We start from the raw sequence: 24,920 nt of genomic DNA, 5'->3' as shown, positions 1-24,920 counted from the left end.
CACCCTCAATGTGCGGTGGGCTCTGACTTTCTACCTCAACGGACCAGGCCGTTCAGAAAGTCCTCACAACTGTTCGTCACCTCGCTGAGCGCTTGAGGGGCCAGCCGATTTCCACTCAGCGGCTTTCCAATTGAATCACTTTGTGCATCCGTTGATGTTACGAGCTGGCAGGTGTCCCCCTGCCACCCATTGTGAGGGCACACTCGACTCGGGCACAGACCTCGTCAGCTGCCTTCATGGCTCACATCCCCATCCAGGACACTGTAGGGCTGCCATGTGGTCTTTGTTTCACACATTCACCTTGCACTATGCGATCGTCCCCCAAACCAGGGATGATGCCGGGTTCGGCAGGGCTGTCCTCCATCCTGGGAACTTGTGAACTCCTACCCACTTCCAACAGATATAACTTGGAATCACCTATTGTGGAATACAAATCAGCAATCACTTGAAGAAGAAAAGACAGTTATCTTTTCTCTAACTGGAGTTCTTTGAGATGTGTTGCTCATGTCTATTCCACATCCTGCCCTCTGTCGGAGTTGTCTCTCAAGAAGGAACTGAGGGTGGGGGGAGCGTGCAGCTCCCCTTATACTGCGCTAGGCAGGCGTCACTCCAGCAGTCTCTGGGGAGCGCTCCCCCCCTACAGGTACTGCTAGGGGAAAAACTTCCAGCACCGGTGCACGTGGCAAGCACACACATCTATTGTGGAATAGACATGAGCAACACATCTTGAAGAACACCAGCTATGGAAAAGGTAACTGTCTTTTTCCAGATTAAAAGACAATGACTGTCCCCCATCCTAGGTCTTAGCCAGGTTGATGCTTGATAGCAAACTGGGGTTTGGTGGGGTCCAGCCAAAAAGAGGGGAAAGAAGGGGGCAATTTGGCTGCTCTGGGACCTTCCCTCTCTGCCGCGGGGGTCCGGGTGGCGGCTTGCTGCCCGGACACTGAGCCCTGTCGGAGTGGCAGCCAGGACCCTGGTGTGTGCTGCGGGGAGCCATGGGACAGCCAGCTGCCCAGACCCTGAGCCATGCTGGCTGCCCGGACCTTGCTGCGGGGGGCTGGGTGGCAGCCGGCTGCCTAGACTGGGAGCCCTGCTGGGGGGACAGGCCCGTGGTGGGCAGGCGACAGCTGGCTGCCTGTACCCTGAGCCCCACCATGTGGGGCCAGCGGTAGCTGGGAGCCCAGAGCCCGCTGCGCGGCAGGGCAGCCCAGCTGGGAGCTGGGAGCCAAGAGCGCGCTGCCCGGCAGGGCAGTCTGGAGCCCGTGGCCTTTAGCACACAGTTGAGCTGGGCTGCAGCTGTGTCCTAATTGGGCCACAGGTTGAGAACCACTGCTTTAAACACACATTTTATAGTTTTAGGCAGAAACCCCGCTGAATAGCCAAGGATGGCGCACGCTAATCATTCTGATGCCATCTTTATGATAATTGATACTAAGGTTTAGAAAGGTTCCCAAATAATACAGATATAAATAAGGCCTCTTATAATTATTGTAAATAACATAGAATAGCCTGTAAGTAAACATATTGGATAAGCAAAATAATTTTTCATTTTGGGAAAATTAACCCCATTTCCTTCTGAGTGTCCAACTCCTGCATTTCCTGGCTTCACTGTTCTCTCGTGGTGGATGTAGTTGTTTCTGTGGATCTAAAGTCTCAAAATCTAAAAGTCTCTAAATATAATTCTTTTTGGCCCTAGGGCCACCTGCTGCCCAGGACAGACATACAAATCAATGGGATCTGTGCATAATTTGCCCTTGCCTAAAGAGTGGTCCTAGGGCTTCCTTAGAAACATTCCTGTAGCCTCAGTGCATGCCTGAATAGGTCCTTACTGCTGTGTGGCTGCAGTGGAAATCATCTCTGCCTTTGAAGAAGCCATACTCATATAATGGGGAGAGGTCAGCATGGCTGTGAGGGCACTTTAGGATACATGAGGACGGTAGCAGAGCTGACCAGGACTGTGTGGATTTGAAGTTCTGTACCTGTTTTGACTTGCTGGAAATATCATGTAAAGGAAACTTCAGGGTGAATCTCTGGATTTCCTAGAGTCCTTTGTCCTATTACATAGGAGGGTACAACATATCTCATGGAAATTAGGATTTCTTTTCAATCCATGTCAGTGTTTCTTTTGTCCATCATTAGTTTTTATTGCACACTGACGTCTCCTTGTGGGAGTTGTAGTTCAGATCTCCATTCTCTGCTGTTGGCCAGGATACCTGGAGGACCATGTGTCTCATAATGCAGTGTGGATTTCCCTGTGACCGAGCTGCAAGGTGCATAACGGAAGTCACATGACTGGGTGCATTATGGAAGATGTCTAGCCAGGAGAGATCAGGCTCCCAAATTACAACTCACAAGAGCCAACACGTCACTATGGGAAAATTACGGTGTAATATTGAACGTAGTCAAACAAAGCATTTTGGTTTTAGTTCAGTAAACCAAAATCAAACGTTTAGATTTTTTCGTGATTTAGGCTGAAAACAAATTTTGGGGTTTTCCATACCATGGAAACTCCTAATTTTGCTCAGCTCTGTATATTATTTTTATAGCTTTGTTTATGGCCAATTTCATCCTTTAACTCCAGTTCCAATATGATTTGCAGTGTTTTCCATTTGTGCAGTGTAAACCATTTGTGCTTAAGTACCTAGATGCTATGGACTAGTTTTAGGATAAAATATTTCATTTAACTGCTTAAAATATTTCATTTGAAAACATTGTTAAGATAAGGTGACCCAAAATGTGAGGTAGCCATTATGACAAAGAAAACACAAAACCATGGAGTAGATGCAGCTTTTTAGACAAAAGTTTTAAAACCTGTAGAGCAGTGCTGCTTACACACAGGGGCTTGGAATTTCATGGGGAATCAAATTATCTAAATGACAAAGGCCTCTGTGCTCCTTCAGTGCAGTAAGGGAATGAGCAAAAGTCCAGAAACTGCTTAAAAATAGGGTATGGTGCAACATAGCAAGGAACTGAATTATGGAGTAGAGAATAACTATGTAGTTAAGTCCTGTGCTTCATACTTCCCGAGGCAAGGGCCTAAGTTGCTAGGCAAATGGTTGATGTACATAGTTTAATGCAGATAATTTCTACATTAATGCCTCCTTATGATATCCAGAGACAAACAATGGGAGTAATAGCATATGGTAGGCAGGAGTGGTGATTGTCTGCACCTCATGTAGTTGGGATGCCAGTGGTTGGGAGAACAAGGCTGGGAGGTGTGCAGAAGGATGTGTGTTCTGAATGTTTGTCTAGAGAGCCATAGGGTTTGGAACCGTGTTCTGTAACAGAAGTTGGTTGCAACTTTACTATAAAGAGGCTATCACCTGTGGCTGGCCTTCAGATCATAACATTACATCGGAAGAGCAGGCTTTGTTCTTAAATGTAGAGGTATGTACATTGCTGATGCATATACTGTCTTGCTTTAAAAACAATATTCACTTTTTTCTTTTCAGTCTGAAATTCAGAACAACTCCACACCATCTAATCAAGAGCATACTCAACCTGTATCTAATAATAGCTCCATGAGCCCGCGCCAGCGCCGTGCCCAGAGGCAGAGAAGAGTACCATCTTCAACTAACTTCAATCAGGTGCAGCAACCAAGAGTCAACACAAGCCACACTGGATCAACTGTTTTGATTGTCCTTCTGACTTTAGCATTGGCAGCTCTTATCTTCCGACGGGTATATCTGGCCAATGACTATACATTTGAGTTATAAGGTTTTCTCTGTCTTACGAGCAGTGACTTGAATGCTTCATTAAACATTCTGTATTGAGTATGCTATGAGAACTGTTTACAGAAGATTACTTTTTTATTTACTCTTTTAAGTCTTTACGAATGTTAATATACCTTTAGGTACATTGCTTTGTAAGTAGGACAAATGTTGACATTTCTATGAATACTAACAACTGTTAATGATCCATGAACACCCCACTGGATACTTAGAGAAACAATTTGGTTGAATATGAATAATATGTAAAGGGTGGGGGAAAGAAAGTATCATTTGTGGCTACCTTATTTACTGATAAAAGGAGGCAATTAAAACAGAAAGGGGTTTTAGACTTTTTCTCTGTGGAACATGGGTGCAGATAGTCACCCATATCTGAGTGAGTATAAAAATTTACGTTGGAGAAGGTCTTTTAAAATGAAACGCAGTGTCTATGTGTTGCGTTGTGTGTGCTCTTAATTCTGAGGAGGATAATATTTTGTAACCACTTTTATTTACAATAAGACAATTCTAAAAAAATGCATGAAATGTTGGTTCTGAGACTGTGCTCTCTGTGGAAAAAAGGGGCCAGAAAATTGTTTCCTTTATTTTTTGTTTTTAAATTTTTTTGGAAGTTAGATTGGATAATCTTTTCCAAGATTTGAATGTCGTCTTCTAATACTCTCAATTGTATATCTTGCTTTTTTAAATTTGAAGATTATATAAAACATCTATTATTGCAATAGTTATAAATATGTAATATAATTATTTACCCAGAGCTATTGTCTTTTAATTATTCCAGAAATATACATAATGCATTACATTGAATGTTTCATATGTGCTGTTATTTGCTAAAAAAAATCTAAATATTTTCATGCTTAAACTCTGCTTTGCATGGGCAAGCTTGATGGAAGCTTTCATGAAACCCTTGGCTCTAATGAATTATCGCAATTCAAGCCTCATTTACACAATATTTTTTCTTGCACTTCATTGCAATACTTCAAGCAAAGTTTAAAATTTGAAAGTTTTTAAATATCTTTCCAGCATATCAAGATTACAGCATTCATGTGTATATCCCTATTTATTCATTGTAGGTGCTGGCACTTCAGGTAGGGGTAGGGTTGCCAACCCTCCAGGATTGTCCTGGAGTCTCCAGGAATTAAAGATTAGTCTTTAATTAAAGATTGTCATGTGATGACACCTCCAGGAACATGTGCAACCACAGTTGGCAACCCTAGATACCCTAGATTATTAGTGCCCTCTGTGCTGATCTTGAATTTATTTAGCCATAAAGAACAAGTTCAATGGGATAATCATTTCCCCATTATCTGACTATATCGATAATTAAGAGAATCTACCATTGCTCATTTAAGACTCAACAGAACCTCAGTAATTTTCACTTTACTAGTGGCGACTATGATAGCTCTCACTAAAGCCAGACTGTCCCACCCTACTTCTTAGCAAAGATAAGAATGTTGTAGTCAGCTCTCATATTAACATTACAAAATATACTACATGCTAATGTACTCCTAAGCATTATAAATAAGTAAAATTTTACACTTGTGAAAATTAATAGACAAATTACATATTTTATGTAGTGCCCTGGTGTGTGTGTATGTTTAATTTATTCACTTGCTAACTTGCAAAATTCAGAAATGGATTCCCAGTGGTTATTTTGAATTAGTGCTGCTCTGCTGTACATACAAACAGGATGTATGTACATCAAAGCATCTTAGTTTAATTAAACATTTACAATAAAACTATATAGCATGTCTGGATAGATCAGCAGTTATTTAAATCTTGCATTGTCTTCAAGTCTGGAAGGAGGACAATCTGGTTTCCTATGGTGAAATTAATAAAAGTATTTTTCCCCAATAAGTATATTAGTTTTGGTAGGAATACGGTATATTTAAAATCTATAGACCCCATATTCCTGAAATAAAAAGTTGTTTTTTCCTTGTTGGTACATTGTTTGAATGCACTTGTTGTTCACGTTTGCAAACCTGGGCCCAGATCATCCTTTCCCTTAGGAGAGGGCTCTAAAGAAAAAACCTTCAGTAGGATACCCTTGCAGAGTTTCTTCCTGATGGTACCTCTGAGAGATTTGCTGTCACCTTGCAGAACAGGCCCTGAGGTCCACCTTCAAACCTAGCAAATTCTCAGGGATACATCCATCAACCAAATTCTGCTCTTGCCCTTATGCAGCAGAACTTAAGTAAGGCTGCTGCACAAAACCCTCTGTACCCAAAGATAGGGGCAGGATTGTGCTCTTTTTTTCATAGATTCCAATTCCAGAAGGAACCATTGAGATCATCTGGTCTGACCTGCTGTATAACACAGGCCATAGAATTTCCCAAAATCATTCCTTAAGCATATCTTTTAGAAAAAACATCCAAGATTCTTTACAAATGGTCAATGATGGAGATTCCACCACAATCCTTGGTAAGTTGTTCCAATAGTTACTTACTCTTACTGTTAAAAACTTGTTTTATTTCCAGTTGAATTTCTCTAGCTTCAAATTCCAGCCATTGGCTAGCATTAGACCTTTCTCTGCTAGTTTGAAGAGCCCATTGTGATGCTGTATAAAAGAAAAGAGACCATGTTTATGGTAATGTATCATCACTGATGTATCACCACTGTTACACAATTGTGATACATTTTATACAAAGTATGTCGTGTAAGGTATCATCGGAAAAGTTATAGTCTGCTAAATATGATTATCCTGTTTATATGCATGTATCATCATTGTATCTGAAGTTATGAAACTCTGTTCTGTATTTGTATCTCAACCCTGTTGTGTTTCTGAGTAATCCCCCAACTCCCCAAGAGAGATTTACACCAAGGCTAGCCAGCCTGCCTGATGGCCCATTAAGGACAATCAGCTCTTCCAGGGACCCCTCCCAAGGTCTCTTCTTCAGGCACATGTAGGCAATCAATGCCTCATGACTCAGCAAGGAACATGTGACCCAGGACTCCATGTTTGTGCCAGTAACTTTCCATGCCCGTGTGCTGTGCGTGTAAATTGCAGACTGTGACAACACTCTTTGTCTTCAGTCCTGCTTCATTTCTATGGACTGTGATTTTTCTAACAAGAAGGGAGCTTTGAACAAAGGACTGATGGCCCACAATCTTTTTGGGTGATCCAGAGAGACATATTGCAAGGTAACAGAATTACCATCACTACTACTATCCTTACTTCTACAGACTTGGAAATCACTTGTAATGAATATGATTCCTTAAACCATTTAATAACTCTCCTTTTCTTTTCTTTTCTTTTCTTTTCTTTTCTTTTCTTTTCTTTTCTTTTTTCTTTAAAATAAATCTTTAGTTAGTTTACTAAAGATTGGCTGCAGCGTGGTATTTGATGTGATCCTGAAAGTACATGTTGACCTGGAGATGAATGTCTGACCCTTTGGGATTGGAAGAATCTAACGTGGTGAATTTTGGTTTTAATAATCTTTCATCACCAAGTCCGGTTGTCTGGTTGGTGATCGGGGGCTGGAGTGCCTAGGGGACTGTTATTTGGCTCTCTGAACTAGTGCAGTGATACATGAGTTCACTTTTGTTACTTATGATAGAATAAATGACCAGTTTTGGGGTGTTTCTGCCTTGTTTCTTACAGTCTGTCCTGAATTTGGCATCCTTAGCTGTGACATACCAGGCAACGTGACATTTGGCGAAGTCTTGGGCAGGATACACATCATCACAGGTCTATTGGGCTTTGGTTCAGAACCCCACGCTATGTAAGACTTAAATTTAATATTGAGAGTTTTAAAGGCTAAAGATTAGTGACCTTGAATGAGTCACGAACCTATGAAGCTATGAACACAATGTAAGGTCCATTGTCTTATCTTCACATAATTTTTTATGAACACCAAAAAACTAAAAAAAAAAATTATGTGAAGATAAGATAATGGACCTTACAGGGGACATCTCAGATCAGGAGATGACCAATTTGCTCAGAATAGGAACAAAAGAATGCAAATGCTGGCAACAGTGTAAGCATGAAGAAAAAATGCCAGAATTTAGAATGAAGGAGAAGGCTGAGGATGCAGAGGAGAGCGTGTACCAGGGACACCGAGCAGAGGCTGAAATTGAAAAGGAAGTTCACTAAATGTGAATGGAACACCTGGAGACTGAGAAAGGTGCTCATAAACTGCAGCTCTGAGTCCTAGACAGGCAGGAGGAACAGCAGCCACAGCCTGAAATTCCATCTTCTCTCAATAACAGAGACTGACATAAAGTCTGCCCAATTCATAAAGACTGAATGTATTGAAGTATTTTCATCTACCTTTGAGCATCACCTTTCTTATTAACAAAATTCATGAAGACCAGGTGATGCCTGTCCTGTTAAACTGACTGGAAAGGCCAGAGAGGTATTTAATGAAATGGGGGTAGAGGAGGCTTTTGTTTATGTAAAGTTTTTAAAGAAACAATATTGAATAGGTTAAGGTTACCACTGAGTCTTATAGGCTAAAATTCAGAGATCTAAGAATTTCTGGTAATGTTACTTATGTAGAGTGTACTCATAAATTTCTTGGTTTATGTTAAAAAGTGGGTTAAAGGGGAAAAACACTTACTGTGACTTTGATAAACTGCTAGATTTAATTACTCTTGAGTGTTTGCTAAAATGGCTCCTGAAGAAATCAGACCTGCAATATGCGATAGGAAGCCTGATTCAGGCTGTCTACACTAGCACTTTTGTCGGTCAAGCGTGTGTAAAAAACATACCCCTGACTGACATAAGTTTCGCTGACAAAAATGCCAGTGTGGACAGCGCTATGTAAGTGGGAGACACTCTCCTGCCAACATGGCTACCGCTACTCATTGGGGGTGTGGTTTAATTATGCCTATGGGAGACTCCCATCAGCATACTGCTGTTACAGGGGAGACTTTACAGTGGCATAGCTGCAGCGGTACAGCTGTGCTGCTGTAAGGTCTGTAGTGTAGACATAGCCTCAGTCTTACAGGCAGCAGAAATCACTGATGAATTCATAGAAAACAGAGCTCATGAAGGGTGTAAGCCCCAGGAGAAAGGTAATCCCTTTGCACCCCAGTTTAAAAGGGATGAAGTGTTTAAGAATTAATCTAACCCCAACTTTATTAGAAAAGCTCATGGGAGCCCGGAACATAAATCCTCTCACCTGAAGGGGAAACAGGTGGTCTGTCATCAGTCTGGAACCCCATGCCATATAAAATCAAATTGCCCAAAGCTTAAAAAACACTCCACAACCTGCACCAACAAACACCATAATAAATTCTAATGCTATCACTTTGATTACAAAGGCTACTCATATAAGCTCCAACACTGCCACCTTGAGTACAAATACTAACCTTGCAGGTGTTAATGCTGCCACTTTAATTCCAGAATAAGTGGTGGAAGAGGAAAGCATCCTACCTCTCAAATTATATTAGGACTGAGATGTTGACTGGTAGTGAGGAATTCATAAAGAATGCAAAGTTCAATGGAATTGTGTGTACTTGATGGTGAGATTCAGCCTCTGATATTACTTTAGGTAAAAGGGAATTGGTCAGAGAGGGAGATTTCTTGCCAAATCAGAGTGTGAACATATTGGCTCTTTCTGTAAAAGCGCTTTTGTCCACAATCCCCTTGAGTGGAAAAGTTTTGAAGGTGATATAGTGGTTGGTGTTAGATTTATTTCCTGTTGATGTCTTGATTGGTAATGATATTTCAACTATGTTTAATCAGGTTAATATCATGACCAGGTCACAGGGAAAGTATGGCTCTGATGCAGGTTTCCTGCATGATGTTAGTGAGGGAAATTGTGAACAGGCTAGAGCAGTGGTCTCCAACCTCTTTACACCCAAAATTGCATTTTGAATCTAAGGGCAACGCAGGATCTGCCCCGCCCCTTCACCAAAGCCCCACCCCACTCATTCCATCCCTCCCTCCGTTGCTCGCTCTCCCCCACCTTCACTCACTTTCACAGGGCTGGGGTAGCGGGTTGGGGTTTGGGAGGGGGTGCAGGCTCTGGGCTGGGGCCGAGGGGTTCGCAGTGTGGGAGGGGGCTCTGGACTGAGCCTGGGGCAGGGGGTTGGGGTGCAGGAGGGGGCTCTGGGCTGGGGCACAGTGTCGGGGTGCAGAAGGAGGTGCAGGGTGTGGGCTCTGGGAGGGGAGTCAGGGTTGGGGCAGGGGTTTGGGGTACAGGAGGGGGTTTGGGGTGCTGGCTCTGGGAGGGGGGTTAGGACTGGGGCTTGGCATGCAGGAGGGTGTTCAGGGTGCAGAAGGGAGTATGGGATGCTGGCTCCAGGAGGGGGCTCAGGGCTGGGGTGCAGGAAGGGGTTTGGGATGTTGGCTCTGGGAGGGGGCTCAGGGCTGGTGGATGAGATTTCATTAGCCCTTTTGTCCACAGCATCACACTGGGAGCTCATGTTCGGCTGGTGGATGAGATTGCATTAGCCCTTTTGTCCACAGCATCACACTGGGAGCTCATGTTCGGCTGACTATCCCCCAGAACCCTCAAATCTTTTTCAGAGTCACTGCTTCTCAAGACAGAGTCCCACATTGCGTAAGTATAGCCTACATTCTTTGTTCCTAGATGTATGTATTTACATTTAGCCGCATTAAAACACACATTGTTTGCTTGCGCCCAGTTTACCAAGCGATCCAGATCACTCTGTATCAGTGACAACGGCAAACTGTATTAGTGATAATTTTGTTTGCTTTGAGGTCATTAATAAAAATTTTCAGTAGTGTATGAAAAACTCCAGTCTCTGCGGAACCCCACTGGAAACACATCTGTTCAAAGATAATTCCCTGTTTACTTTTTTTTGAGACCTGTCAGTTAGCCAGCTTTTAATCTATTTAATGTGTGCCGTGCTAATTTTATATCTTTCTAGTTTTTTAATCAAAATGTCATGTGGTGCCAAGTCAAATACCTTGCAGAAGTGTAGATATATTACATCAACACTATTGCCTTTATCAATCAGATTTGTAATCTCATCAAGAAAGTTACTGTTAGTTTGACAGAATTTACTTTCCATAAATCCATATTTATTGGCATTAATTATATTACCCTCCGTTATTAACTGAGTCCTGAATCAGCCATTCCATTATTTTTCCCAGGATTATCTTGCTCCTTAGCCAGCTCTTTTAAAAAATGCGGTTGCAAGTTATCTGGAATTCCTGATTTAAAAATATTTAACATTAGTAGCTACTGTTTAACATCTTCCCATGACACTAGTGGAATGGAAAGAGTGTTATCATAAAATATGACTACATCATCTGTTTTTTCCCAAATACAGGACAGAAATATTTATTTCTGCATTATTATTGACAATTCTGTCATTTCCATCTAGTAATGGTCCAATATAATTGTTAGGGGTTTTTTTTGTTCCTAATATACTTAAAACAAAAGAAAAAACAAAACAAATCCTTATTATTTTTAGCTCTGCTAGCCATACATTTTTCCTTGTCTCTTTGCTTCCCTTATCAATTTTCTATAATTCCTAGTTTCTGATTTATATTTATTACTGTCAACTTTTCATTTCTTCCATTTGTTATATACATATTATTATTTATGGTTGCCTTCATTTCCCCACTAAACCAGGTTGATTTTTTTTAATCCACAGGGCGATAATACAACACACACAAACCCACGCTTGCCCGCCCACCCACCACGCTGGTCTGGGTTTTATTCTCTTGGTACATTATAAATGTTATCAAGTCATGATCACTTGTACCTGAATTACCATTACATTTTAGTTCTGTGATCCTTTCCTCTTCACCTGTCAAGACAAGGTGTAATATTGAATTCCCCAGTCTTTACTGTTTAGTAAATAAACAAACTTCAGAATGACACCTGAAAACATCCTCTTCCTTGTGATTAAAAAGCAGCTGCTGTAATGTCTTTTCATGCTAATCTCAAATGGTTTTAACAGATTAAGGTCTCAGTCCTGCAACCCACTACTCACATTAGTTTCTTGCATACTTTTGTATTTGAAGGATTGGAACCATAGAAGATTTAGTTACTGAGTGTCCTAAAATCAAACCATATTTTATTTAATTTTAATTTTTAAAAATTTCATTATTAGAGAAATCCTAATATTCAAAACAAATAACCACTTTAATGCTGTTAACCTCTGGGGGAAACCAATTTTTTTGGAAGAATTATAGGCTTTTAACAAAAATTTGATATCACAAAAACAGTATGCTGGTACAAGTTATACTACACAGCTGACTAACTGCTAACTGATCTAGAAAAAAAATCAAATTTCCTAAAACTATACTAAAATATGTACATCAATGCAAAGAGTACTGATCTTAAACACAAAGCAAACTGGCACCGCCTTGTTAAAAATGCATATTATAGAGATAAAAAATCTGGGATCCCTAATGAAAAGAGACAGCATGGTTTTATACAGTCTGACAGAAGGATAGTACAGTTCTGAGATTAGCGGCTTGAACAAAAAGCTGGCATGGAATTGCAGTCTTTTTATATAATGAATTTTGGCAAATATCTCCTTTAGGACCGAGTGGAAATGTTGTTTGCCAGGAGAAACTTCTTCTTGAGTAATAGCCAATCACTAAGCAGTGATGAAGGATGAGCTTCGAGTGAGAAGCCCTCAAAAGCCACTTTAAATTATTAAATCAGAAAAGCAGTATTTTTAACCATGATCACTCTTAGAAACACAGGACCCTGGAATTATAGCTGATTCAATGTTTAAACTAGGGTGGATTTCTACTGCAGGAGGCTATTGGAGTGTAGAGTGTCTCATCACAATTTCCCACAAAATGCCTTATTTTGCAAAACTCATTTTATTATTCTTTTGCTTTGTCCTTCTTGTGGAGAGCAGAAAGCACAGGAGGAAGAGGTGGACAGGTCAGCTGGAGGTGCAGAAGGCAAGGTAAGGAACCGTAAAATATATAACTCTCTTGCTCTCGCTACATATACACGAGTGAAATTAATACTGTATATGTAGTGATAGATGTATACATAAAATTTGCCTATTTTAATTGTATATGTGAATAGCTTCTATGGCTTCTGAATAACCTTATACAATCTTTACTGCTATCTTCAGATTTAACTTTAATTGGTCATGTTTCTAGCAGCTGTCATTGGTAACCTGGCCATTGATTGTATTTTAGTGAACACAGTCTCAGACATGCACACACAATACTGTAGAAACAGTAAGAACTGAAGGTAGATGCAGAACACGCGTTCAGCAAATTCAATTTTAAATATCCTCCCAGCAATAACAAAAGGCTTTATTTTAAATAAGTCTTTCAAAGTGCCTTCTCTTTTCCTGTGGTTGTTTATTTAAACGTCTCTATTATGCAAATCCACCTGAAAATACATTTCATTTTCTCATGGCAATTTGTGGGGTTTTAGTTAGTGTGAATGGTATCCTTACTGCACAGGAGTATGTACTGTATAGGCTTTGTAAAGTTATTCTGCAGATACATTTTGGAAAATTATGTGGGAACTTTAATATAACTTTTCATAGTATTAATAAGGCAGGTGTGCACCAAAGAGTTATAAAGGTCTTAGCGAAGTTTGTTAGATTTAATATTACTGAGACTGGGGGTGAGGAGAGGTTTACATTAGAAAAGATAAGCTTCCAAACCTGTCAAGCAGTCCAGAGTATATTATCCTTTTTTGTATAGAGTTATGTCATCCAATGACAATCATATCTTATAAGATTGTTTGCTAGGCCAAGAGCTTGAAAATAAAGTTGGGTTAATCCATCTTATTAAATGGAATCACTCTGACTGTAAAGAGTCATCTTTTTAGTCATTTTGTATTGTTTAGCATGGCACTGTGAACACACCTTTTTATCCACAGAAAGTGCTGAGATTAGGGTGACCAGATGAAACGGACAAAATATTGTGACACCTGGGGGAAGCAAAAAACAAAAAAACAAAAAAAACGGCCAGAGCGGCCAAAGCCGCAATATCGGGACAAATGGTGTGCCGACCGTGCATCAGTCGGGACGCAGGACAAAGAACCAAAAATCGGGACAGTCCCGATTTTATCGGGATGTTTGGTCACCCTAGCTGAGATTCAGTAGACATTTTGCAGAAAATATATTATGAAAGAAGCAGAAGCAGAGAGGCTAGTATTGGCTAATATTTCTATTGGTATTTAATGCAGAATATGCAAGCACATGTTTTTAGTGACATAAAATTTATTCTCTAGTTTAGACATCTAGGGCCTGATGCTAAACCATTTACGCCAAAAGGGATGCTTTGCCACTGACTTCAAAAGAATCTGGTCCTTACTGAATGTAAATCTGAAGCATGCTAGGCTTTTTTTCAGAATATTATGTTTGCAAAATCTAATGATTCACCACTAGTACTTGCATGGGATTCTTTCATATATGGTTGAACTCTCCTACCTTGAAAAGTTACAAAGCAGCATAAACTGCTCATACACATTTTTGCAGTCTGAACATTTCTCTTTTCAGAAGTACTGCCACTCTCTTGGTTAATAAGTTGTTCTTGGTAGGTTTCTCTCTTTGCAAATTATTCTTGACATTTATTAAAATAAACTATTACCAACCCCATTGACTTTTGCAAAGTTGTAATAGTAGAGAATTCAAGAACTAGTCCAACTTTTTTCTTAAATACATGGATTATGCATTGTAGAGGACAATAGATATTACTCGGTTTAATGTGAATTAATGATGTATAACAAACAATGTGTTAGCCAATGAAAGGATAAATCATTATATTTCAAAAGTATAAGGAACAGTTTTTATGTCTTTCTCCACAGGTGTTAAATAACCACCAAAACTATATTCATAAACTACTTAGCATAGACCACTATGTCCTTGTAATTTATCCATATAAACTTTCTTAATGCATTCATTTAAATGTATGTAAAATGCAGTTTATTTAGAAACCTGAAAATGAGAATCACATTTCTTTTTATTTATAGACATTTCTGTAGTGCTCACTTTATACAGAGTTAAATAGTAACAGTATCTTGAACATTCCTGATTATTTTGTACTGCAAAACTCTGGTTGTCTTGTGTTAAAACCAAACCTGTGCTGAAAATTGCATGGTGCTGGTCTTTTTTGCCTGCAGTCAAATGAAACCCAGTTTCAATGTCAGATTGCCATTCCTTATAGAGAAACACAAAAATAAATGGCATCTTTTATTTTTGTAACTGCCTCCTGCATTCTGCTTTGTATTTCTCTTGCTTCTTTTTCTATAAATACATAAGGCAAGAAAAATATTTTCAACTATTGGAGTCTATATTTAAAAGTTTTCCATTTTCCATCTTAGATAAGGCACCAGTGAGTGTAGTATATGTGCCCAATAAAAAGCTATGTACGTTAAGGGGAGTCTTTACATGACTTCAAAGACCTTTGGTTTGGGCTCTATTAACCCAAAAATCTTTCTGCTCCATAATTCGTTTGATCACTTTTTAGAGCGTTATATTCAAGGGTCTCAAAGAGCTTTTTTTAATATTAAATGACCTCCTCAGTTCCCAGAATAATGAATATTAGAGATGGGTAAACTGATACACAAAGAGACTAAATGATTTGCCTAAAGCAAAAGCAGAGCAGTGGCAAAGCCAAGAATAGAAGCTGGGCACCTTGTCTGTGTTCTATGCACATATCTTCTTCTATCATTTTAATTACACAACACAAGCCACAACTATTTTAAAAGAATATTAAACCAATATTATTAGAGCTGCAAAGTCAAGCACTCAAAAACTGGGAAATTCCTGAATTAAGGTTTCTTGCGCAACTTCAATTCAGCTCCCTTGTGAGTATGCATTGTGATACAGTCTTTAACTACATGATCACAAGCAATTTTTTTCACAAGGCCGCTGCCTCATTCAGTTCACAGAATGGACTGGGATCAATATTTTCCCTCCTCATTGTTCAACGTCTGGCATTAGGCCTTATTTATTGCATACTATTCAGACCCTGCTCTGAAGACAAAGTTAATAATTTCCTCATGGGGTTTTATATGGTGCTCAGTATCTGAGTGTTTCACAAACATTAATGAATTTATCGTCACAAGATCCCTATGAGATGAGGGGGTGATATTATCCCCGTTTTACAGATAGGAAACTGAGGCACGGAGTGTAAAATCAAAAGTATCCACTAATTTTAGGTGCCCAATTTGAGATACCAAGGACCTGATTTTTAACAGTACTTAGCATTATACAGCTCTTTATTTGTTCAAAACACAGCTACCATTGATAATACCCGCTTCTTATTTACAATGTCACCTAAAAGTGAGAACAAGCATTCGCATGGCACTTTTGTAGCCGGTGTTGCAAGGTATTTACACGCCAGATATGCTAAACATTCTATGCCCCTTCATGCTTAGGCCACCATTCCAGAGGATATACTTCCATACTGATGATGCTTGTTAAAAAAATGCGTTAATTAAATTTGTGACTGCATTCCTTGGGGGAGAATTGCATGTCTCCTGCTCTGTGTTTTACCCGCATTCTGCCATATATTTCATGTTATGGCAGTCTTGGATGATGACCCAGCACATATTCATTTTAAGAACACTTTCACAGCAGATTTGACAACACGCAAAGAAGGTACCAATGTGAGATTTCTAAAAATAGCTACAGCACTCGACGCAACGTTTAAGAATCTGAAGTGCCTTCCAAAATCTGAGAGGGACGAGGTGTGGAGCATGCTTTCAGAAGTCTTAAAAGAGCAACACTCTGATGCGGAAACTACAGAACCCAAACCACCAAAAAAGAAAATCAATTTTCTGCTGGTGGCAGCTGACTCAGATGATGAAAATGAACATGTGTCAGTTCGCACTGCTTTGGATCGTTATCGAGCAGAACTCATCAGCATGGATGCATGTCCTCTGGAATGGTGGTTGAAGCATGAAGAGACACATGAATGTTTAGCGCATCTGGCATGTAAATATCTTGCGACGTTGGCTGCAACAGTGCCATGCAAACGCCTGTTCTCACTTTCAGGTGACTTTGGAAACAAGAAGTGGGCAGCATTACCTCCTGCAAATTGTAACCAAAATTGTTTGTCTGAGCAATTGGCTGAAGTAGGACTAAGTGAACTTGTAGGTTCTAAAGTTTCACATCGTTTTATTTTTGAATGCAGTTATTTTTTTGTACATAATTCTACATTTGTAAGTTCAACTTTCATGATAAAGAGATTGTACTACAGTACTTGTATTAGGTGAATTGAAAAATACTATTTCTTTTGTTTTTTACAGAGCAAATAGTTGTAATCAAAAATAAATTATAAAGTGAGCACTGTACACTTTGTATTCTGTGTTGTAATTGAAATCAATATGTTTGAAAATGTAGAAAACATCCAAAAATATTTTAAAAATGGTATTCTGTTACTGTTTAACAGTGCAATTAATCACAATTAATTTTTTTAATCATGCAATTAATAGCAATTAATTTTTAAATTGCTTGACAGCCCTACTTTATACACATTAAGTGGTGCCCTTGAGGTCCAGGGGACTACATAGGTGGGTAAAAATACAGACATATGTGACTATAGGGCAGGGGCCATTGTTTATAAACAATTTATCAATCAATATAACTGTCCACTGAAATTTAATCCTATATGTCTATTTCTGCATCTGGAATACTGTGATTCAGTGACATTCTGTACGTCTACCTCTCTACCTGTGCTTTCCTTTTCACCCCTCAATTACAGTCATCCACAGCCACAACTGGAAAAGGATGGATTCTCTCTTCTTTTTTTTCCCAAATGCTGACTATGATATTAATTTAAACAAAGCACTATGGAAATGGAGTTTGATTTGAACTTTTGTTAGTTGAAAAGAATTGGCCAAGATTTTCAGAAGTGCCCAGGGATTTTGGGTACCCAACTTGAAACATCTAAAAGGGGCCTGATTTTCAGAAGGCCCCGAGTAAGCGCCAAAAAGTGAGGTACATAAAACCACTAGTGAGTTTTGAATATCATTACCTATTAGTTTACATTGCTGGGAAGGCTTTCTAAATTGATGTTCTTAGCTTGAAATGCCTGGCCAGCTTCAAGTGAAAATGAGATTATTATTATTGTTACATTTTTCTAGAGTAAATTACATTCCAAATTCTCATTTAAAGCAAATTGCTCAGAAGATTAATAAAGTTAAATTGTGTGGGAAAGGAGATTACTAATGATTAATTTAAAAAGTTAAAATATTGTGAATATTGTACACCTTAATTATGTTTAATTAGCCTGGAGTTTCATTTTACTATGGTAATATCCATGACGAATTAGTTACAGTACCTAATATTAGTAATGTGCATTAGATACTGAAGTATTAACTAGTGCTTGGTATCAGTATAGTACAGTAGATACTGAGGGAAATAGGAGGGCTATAAACCACAAATCATCAGCATGCTGCAACACAAGCCTCCACATGCCATGCTCTGTTTTCATGTGGCTCTCCTTTGGGTTCAACAAGGTCATATAGATGGGTTTCAGAGTAGCAGCCGTGTTAGTCTGTATTCGCAAAAAGAAAAGGAGTACTTGTGGCACCTTAGAGACTAACCAATTTATTTGAGCATAAGCTTTCGTGAGCTACAGCTCACTTCATCAGATGCATTCAGTGGAAAATACAGTGGGGAGATTTATATACATAGAGAACATGAAACAATGGGTGTTACCATACACACTGTAACGAGAGTGATCACTTAAGGTGAGCTATTACCAGCAGGAGAGCGGGGGAGGGGGGGAACCTTTTGTAGTGATAATCAAGGTGGGCCATTTCCACCAGTTAACAAGAACATCTGAGGAACAGTCGGGGGGGGGGGGGGAATAAACATGGGGCAATAGTTTTACTTTGTGTAATGATCCATCCACTCCCAGTCTTTATTCAAGCCTAAGTTAATTGTATCCAGTTTGCAAATTAATTCCAATTCAGCAGTCTCTCGTTGGAGTCTGTTTCTGAAGATTTTTTGTTGAAGAATTGCCACTTTTAGGTCTGTAATCAAGTGACCAAAGAGATTGAAGTGTTCTCCGACTGGTTTTTGAATGTTATAATTCTTGACGTCTGATTTGTGTCCATTTATTCTTTTACGTAGAGACTGTCCAGTTTGACCAATGTACTTGGCAGAGGGGCATTGCTGGCACATGATGGCATATATCACATTGGTAGATGTGCAGGTGAACGAGCTTCTGATAGTGTGGCTGATGTGATTAGGCCCTATGATGGTGTCCCCTGAATAGATATATGGAAACAGTTGGCAACGGGTTTTGTTGCAAGGATAGGTTCCTGGGTTAGTGGTTCTGTTGTGTGGTGGCTGGTGAGTATTTGCTTCAGGTTGGGGGGCCATCTGTAAGCAAGGACTGGCCTGTCTCCCAAGATCTGTGAGAGTGATGGGTCGTCCTTCAGGATAGGTTGTAGATCCTTGATGATGCGTTGGAGAGGTTTTAGTTGGGGGCTGAAGGTGATGGCTAGTGGCATTCTGTTATTTTCTTTGCTAGGCCTGTCCTGTAGTAGGTATCTATTCAGGGGACACCATCATAGGGCCTAATCACATCAGCCACACTATCAGAGGCTCATTCACCTGCACATCTACCAATGTGATATATGCCATCATGTGCCAGCAATGCCCCTCTGCCAAGTACATTGGTCAAACTGGACAGTCTCTGCGTAAAAGAATAAATGGACACAAATCAGACGTCAAGAATTATAACATTCAAAAACCAGTCGGAGAACACTTCAATCTCTTTGGTCACTTGATTACAGACCTAAAAGTGGCAATTCTTCAACAAAAAAAACTTCAAAAACAGACTCCAACGAGAGACTGCTGAATTGGAATTAATTTGCAAACTGGATACAATTAACTTAGGCTTGAATAAAGACTGGGAGTGGATGTATCATTACACAAAGTAAAACTATTGCCCCATGTTTATTCCCCCCCCCCCCCGACTGTTCCTCAGATGTTCTTGTTAACTGTTGGAAATGGCCCACCTTGATTATCACTACAAAAGGTTCCCCCCCTCCCCCGCTCTCCTGCTGGTAATAGCTCACCTTAAGTGATCACTCTCGTTACAGTGTGTATGGTAACACCCATTGTTTCATGTTCTCTATGTATATAAATCTCCCCACTGTATTTTCCACTGAATGCATCTGATGAAGTGAGCTGTAGCTCACGAAAGCTTATACTCAAATAAATTGGTTAGTCTCTAAGGTGCCACAAGTACTCCTTTTCTTTTTGTCATATAGATGGTGTATCACAAAACATCTTACAACTACAAAACAGCATTGCCCCAGGAGAAAATAGCAATTTAAAAACAAGAAACCCAATGGACAGAGAGACACAGACACATGCAGTTGGCCACGATGTCAACAGAACCACAGTCTGAATGGTCGATTCCTCCTTGAACCCAAGTACAGTTCAGATCATAACATTTATTATCTGGTGTGATTAACATAGTGACTATTTCTTTTGCACAAATGCTTGTATTTTACATAATAGTATAATTTACCATTATACAGAACTTTGAATCCCTAGATCTCACAGCACTTTACACAGGATGTGTTGAGAGCACAGACTAATACTGGTGAATGGCTGTGGCATCAAAGGAACCAAGTTCTGAATTATATTTATATCATTATTCCCCCATTTGGGTCATATCATTGGAAACTGGGAGGTGAAATGACTTGCCCAAGGTCTCACAAGTCAGTGCCAGTCAGTAATGTCTAAGCCCTATTCCTTCCTACCATCCTTTTTCTGTATAATTGTCTATATAGATTGTAAGTTTTCCAGGGCTGGGATCTTTCCTCCAGAAGAGCCTGTAAAGCTCCAAGCACACGTTTAGTTCTGTGGCTTTCTGCCGTGATCAGTGGCCAAAAGGCTTTTCTAGTGCTGAAGGCTGAGTGTAGCCACTGTGCTGTATCTTTGCACTCAAACATACTGGCCCAGTTCTGCTCTCACTTATACAGATGCAGCTCCCATTGATTTCATCGTAATGACGGACAGTGTGCAATATACTTTTTGCTCTCACAAGCCAAAGATAACCTCATAACACATACGTGGCAGAGAGTGAAGTGAAGCTAAGAGTGGGATATGCAAAATCATTCGTAAAGCATGAAAATAAAATGTGAACTTCGTTGCCTGGTGTAACACCCATACCAAAAGAAAGTCACTCTGCAGACAAAGCATTCTTGTGTGAACTTTATTTAACGCTATAATTGTCATTGTTTTTGCTATTGGTTTAAGGTCCGATGGGTATTGGGTGGATAAGGAATGCAGGGTCAGGACCATAGTGAATGAGGTTTGATTTACTGATAGTTTGCATGATTGGTGTGACGATTAGGGACCAGGCATCCCAGGGGGAGAACAAGGGGTGTAAACCCCAAAGAATAAGCAATTGATTCAACTGATTGTATACAATATTACTGTACTATAAAAGGACATTGACTGAGGTCTTTTATGAAAGCTGGTGATTAATATCATTGTGAAATGTACATATAAACACTATATTAAGAATTATGGATACTAACTAAGATTATGCTTTAAAGTCTGTGACCAAACAAAGGGGAAAACAGATTTTCTCCCAGATAGACGGGAAGGCAGCTATCTAAGTGTCTCCAGTGCATTTTGGAATCAAAACAACAGAAGCCTCATTTATATACAGATCAGCCGGGTGGCGGGAAGTCAACAGGAAGGGAAGACCAGCAGGAGGCCATCCTGACTCTGGGGACAAAACAGTGAGTTTTGGGAAACATAAGCAGAAGCCTTTTTGTCATCCATCACTTAGGGGACATAGAGAATTTTGAGCCTGTGAAAGCTGGATCCCCTCACCTGCAGGGTGAGGGATACTGGTAACTTGATATAAGTAAGAAAACTGCTTAAGCAAAAATTGTAACTTGCTAAGATGAAGTTTGGTCCCAAGAAAGTTTTGTTTGTAACCATCCCAGTCTCTTTTCTCTTGCTGTGTACATCTTAAATCTCTGTTCTTTGTTAATAAACTTATTCTTGTTTTATTACAAAATCATCTCAGTGCTGTGAATTAAAGTGGAGTGTGAGTCTTCAGCTACCCTAACAGGCTGATGTGTGCCACCTCTTAAGGAGGAGGCAGCTAACTTAATAACTTCCATGAGTGCCCAGTGAGAGGGACTGGACTCGCAGGGAGACGTCCCTGGGGAACTTGGGAATTGGTGTTTACTGATTGTTACCTTCAAGGCAACGTTTGAACTGACACACAGCTTAGCAGCAGAAAAGTTCACTCATGCTAAGGCAGAGCAGAAACACAGGGACTCTCAATTCTGGGTGTCCTAAGCAAGACATCACAATAGGTATTACACAATACCAGGAACAAACCAAATTCTACTTTATCTGCAAAGCAGACTAAAAACTTGAGCAACAGCACTGATAACAAAATATTAGCCCACATCCTCTTCCCACCTGAAGATTCATGATTCAAAAAAAATCTTGCAAAAATTAAAGCTAAGGGCCACAGACACCAGCTGATACAGCATGTGTAGAACATGTGATAGTGAGCAGTGTGAAATTCATTTTTATTTACACTAGTGAACGTCAATGCCCATGAGCTGCCTTTGGATTTGTTTCTGTCAGCTACCAGGGAATTGATACAATTTCCCACATATTCTGAAAATAAAATTGCTCCCATCACTTAAGGGGCTGAATTCTCAGGTGGGCTGCAGCAGTACTCATCACACTTGATGGTAGGGACAAAGATGTCTGGCTATCCTCTGGGATGCTAGAGGCAGCAGGGCAATGAATTGGTCACTCACATTAATTATAGAATTCTCAGTGGCACTTCAGCAACACCCCCAACATGTCCCCTAGACTGGGAAGCTCTGAGGGATGTATTAGAGCTGCCCAGAGATTCCTCTAACAGGGAATGCTCAGCTGACCATATTTAGGGAAATTTAAATTAACTTGGCATTGCCAGAAGGGAACAAAAGTGACATAACAAGGCCAGCGATCTCATCGAGTGTCCGTAATGTGTGTATAAAAAAGAAAATCACACATGGTATATATGCATCTGTATATAGACCCAGCACTGCAAAAGACATATACACATAGTAAAGGAGATATTAAATTTTGAATGCCAATCCAAGATAGTTCGTAGTTATGACAGATAGCCATGTATTTTTTTTAGTACATTCTGCTCCATTTTGCATTTAGCTTCCGCTGTACATCTGTAATTGTGGTGCACTTTGTTATATAGAAAAATAGGAGGCACTGATTTTAGGATTGCTGGTCTGCACTACTGGGAGATTGATGCGCTGCAATCGATGCAGCAGGGGTTGATTTAGTGGGTCTAGTGAAGATCTGCTAAATCGATGGCAGAGCATTCTTTGGTCGACCCTTGTGCTCCAGCTCCCCGAGAAGATTAAGGTAAGTCAATGGGAGAGCATCTCCCATTGATGCAGTGCAGTGAAGACACCGGGATAAGTCGACCTAAGCTACGTTATTCACATAGCTGGAGTAGCGTAATTGTGGTCGACTTATTCCAGTAGTGAAGACAAGCTCTTCGTATTTCTTTTGTATTGGATTTACAAAGTGTATTGTCTTCTCCAGCTTTCTTTACCTTTTCTGGAAAGGTAATGGGGCCTTTATTTAGCGGTTTTCAGAAACTGTACTGGAGACCAGGAAGGTATTCACTGAGCATATTAAACTAATATCATATTCAACAGAATCATGTTAAGAAATAGGTAATAGGCAGTGCTATACTGCATCAGATTAGTAGTCCATTTAGACCGATATCCTGTCATGACAGTTGTCAGCATGAGATGCTGTAGAAGAAGGTGCAAGAAAACCAATAATAGACAATTATGAACTATACTGCCTATAAAGAGAATTTTTTTTACCCTATCAGTGATTGGCTTATGCCTTGGAGTTTGAGGGCTTATGTTTCTAATTTTTTAAAATCTCATCCAATGTAGCTCTTGAAAGTTCTTATTATCCATATAAATGTAAACCCCTTTTTTTATTTTTGCTTGTTTCAGTTTTTTTGTTTTTAATCCCTCTAAGCTCTTGGTCTCAGTGTTTCTTGTGCTAATAAGAATATAATTCTGACCAGTTATAGTTTTTTATATATATATATATATATATAAAATAAACAAATAAAATTTGGCACTTTAAAAGGGCCACTTCCTGAAGCCAAGAACAATTATGAGCAAACACTGAATTTATTCCTCAGCTCAACCAGAAGTTAGGGGCTTGATGCAGGAACCACTTGGTGAAATCCTATCGTCTGCATAATGCAGGCAATCAGACAATATAATCACAACAGTCCCTTCTGGCCCTAAAATACTTGCATCTGAGTTCCGTGGGTGCTGTGTTTGTGGGGTTTTTTTAAAATCCTTTTGTCAGTTTTAAATTTGTTGTCTTTTAATATCATTCAGTACCTCCTTGTTTTAAATATTTTGAGAAATGTAAATAGAGAGCACCCAGCTGATTTTCTCACTAGTATTCTTTGTTTTCTATAACTCTGCTATGTCCCTTCTTTCTCATCTCCTCACTAAAGTAAATGGTGTCAGTTTTTTCAATCTGTCCTCATGTTGGGAGTCTTTCTATGCCTCTAATCATTTTGGTTGTGTATATCTGGACCCACCTATTTCTGCTTTGTCTGTGTGAGCTGGAGTGTCCAGAATTAAATATAGTATTCCAGGTGAGGGTGTATCATTTATTTAGGTGGTGGCATTATAATATCGTCAGTATTGTCCATAACATTCTACTTCGATTACTCGTATCTTTTGAGCAGAAGGTTTTCATTGAGCAGTTCTACAGTGACGCTCAGGTCTTTCTCCTGAGCAGTTAAAGTTAATCAGAATTAGTACTGTGTATGAATTGTTATGATTCTTCTTCCCAGTGTGCAGTACCTGAGGATCACAGGAATTGCCTTACTGGATCAGAACTGTGGTCCATCTAGTCAAGTATCTTATCTCCAATAGTGGCTTATACAGAGGAAAGTTCAATAATAATAAATAATAATAAACCCTAAAGCAGACAGTTATGAGGTAACGTTCCTCCAGGGAAAGTTTCCTCCTAACCCCTACAGTTACTGTTTGGCTTTATAGTCCTATCAAAACTCCTGTTTGTTAGAACTCTGGATATTCTTCTTGTTCATATAAATGTCAAATCCTTTTTTGAATCTTGCTAAGCTCTTAGCCTCAATGGTAGCTTGTCCTTGTGTTATGAGGCTAAGTGTTCCCAATCTACTTTCTCTAAAGCATTTATTTTTTGTATACTTTTATCATGTATCCTCTTATCTACCTCCTTTCACAGTCTTGCTTGATATGA

General features: G+C 39.6%; 2 protein-coding genes across 3 annotated transcripts in view; both read left to right on the top strand.

The window, feature by feature from the left end:
* The window catches only part of UBE2J1 (ubiquitin conjugating enzyme E2 J1), a 62,234-nt gene extending 57,707 nt beyond the window's left edge, over positions 1–4,527 (top strand). Inside the window, exon 8 of the mRNA XM_048845028.2 lies at positions 3,453–4,527. Coding sequence (XP_048700985.1) covers positions 3,453–3,716 — 264 coding nt within the window. The 3' untranslated portion in view covers positions 3,717–4,527. The remainder of the gene's footprint in view (positions 1–3,452) is intronic.
* Positions 4,528–10,034: 5,507 nt separating this feature from the next.
* Positions 10,035–24,920, top strand: part of GABRR2 (gamma-aminobutyric acid type A receptor subunit rho2) — a 60,636-nt gene continuing 45,750 nt past the window's right edge. The window contains exons 1-2 of one of the 2 annotated variants that reach the window (XM_048845030.2): positions 10,035–10,234; positions 12,522–12,572. Coding sequence is in view for 1 of the 2 variants with exons in the window: in XM_048845029.2 (XP_048700986.1) it covers positions 12,385–12,572 (188 nt within the window). In the remaining variant the exon portion in view is untranslated. Of the gene's footprint in view, positions 10,235–12,272; positions 12,573–24,920 lie in introns of those variants that run through there. The other variant, XM_048845029.2, reaches the window with a different exon arrangement.

Source organism: Caretta caretta, chromosome 3 (genome assembly GCF_965140235.1).
Source record: "Caretta caretta isolate rCarCar2 chromosome 3, rCarCar1.hap1, whole genome shotgun sequence".
NCBI classification, from domain to species: Eukaryota; Metazoa; Chordata; order Testudines; family Cheloniidae; genus Caretta; species Caretta caretta.
Note: the sequence above shows the minus strand (reverse complement) of the source record. Positions and strands in the feature narration are given on the sequence as shown.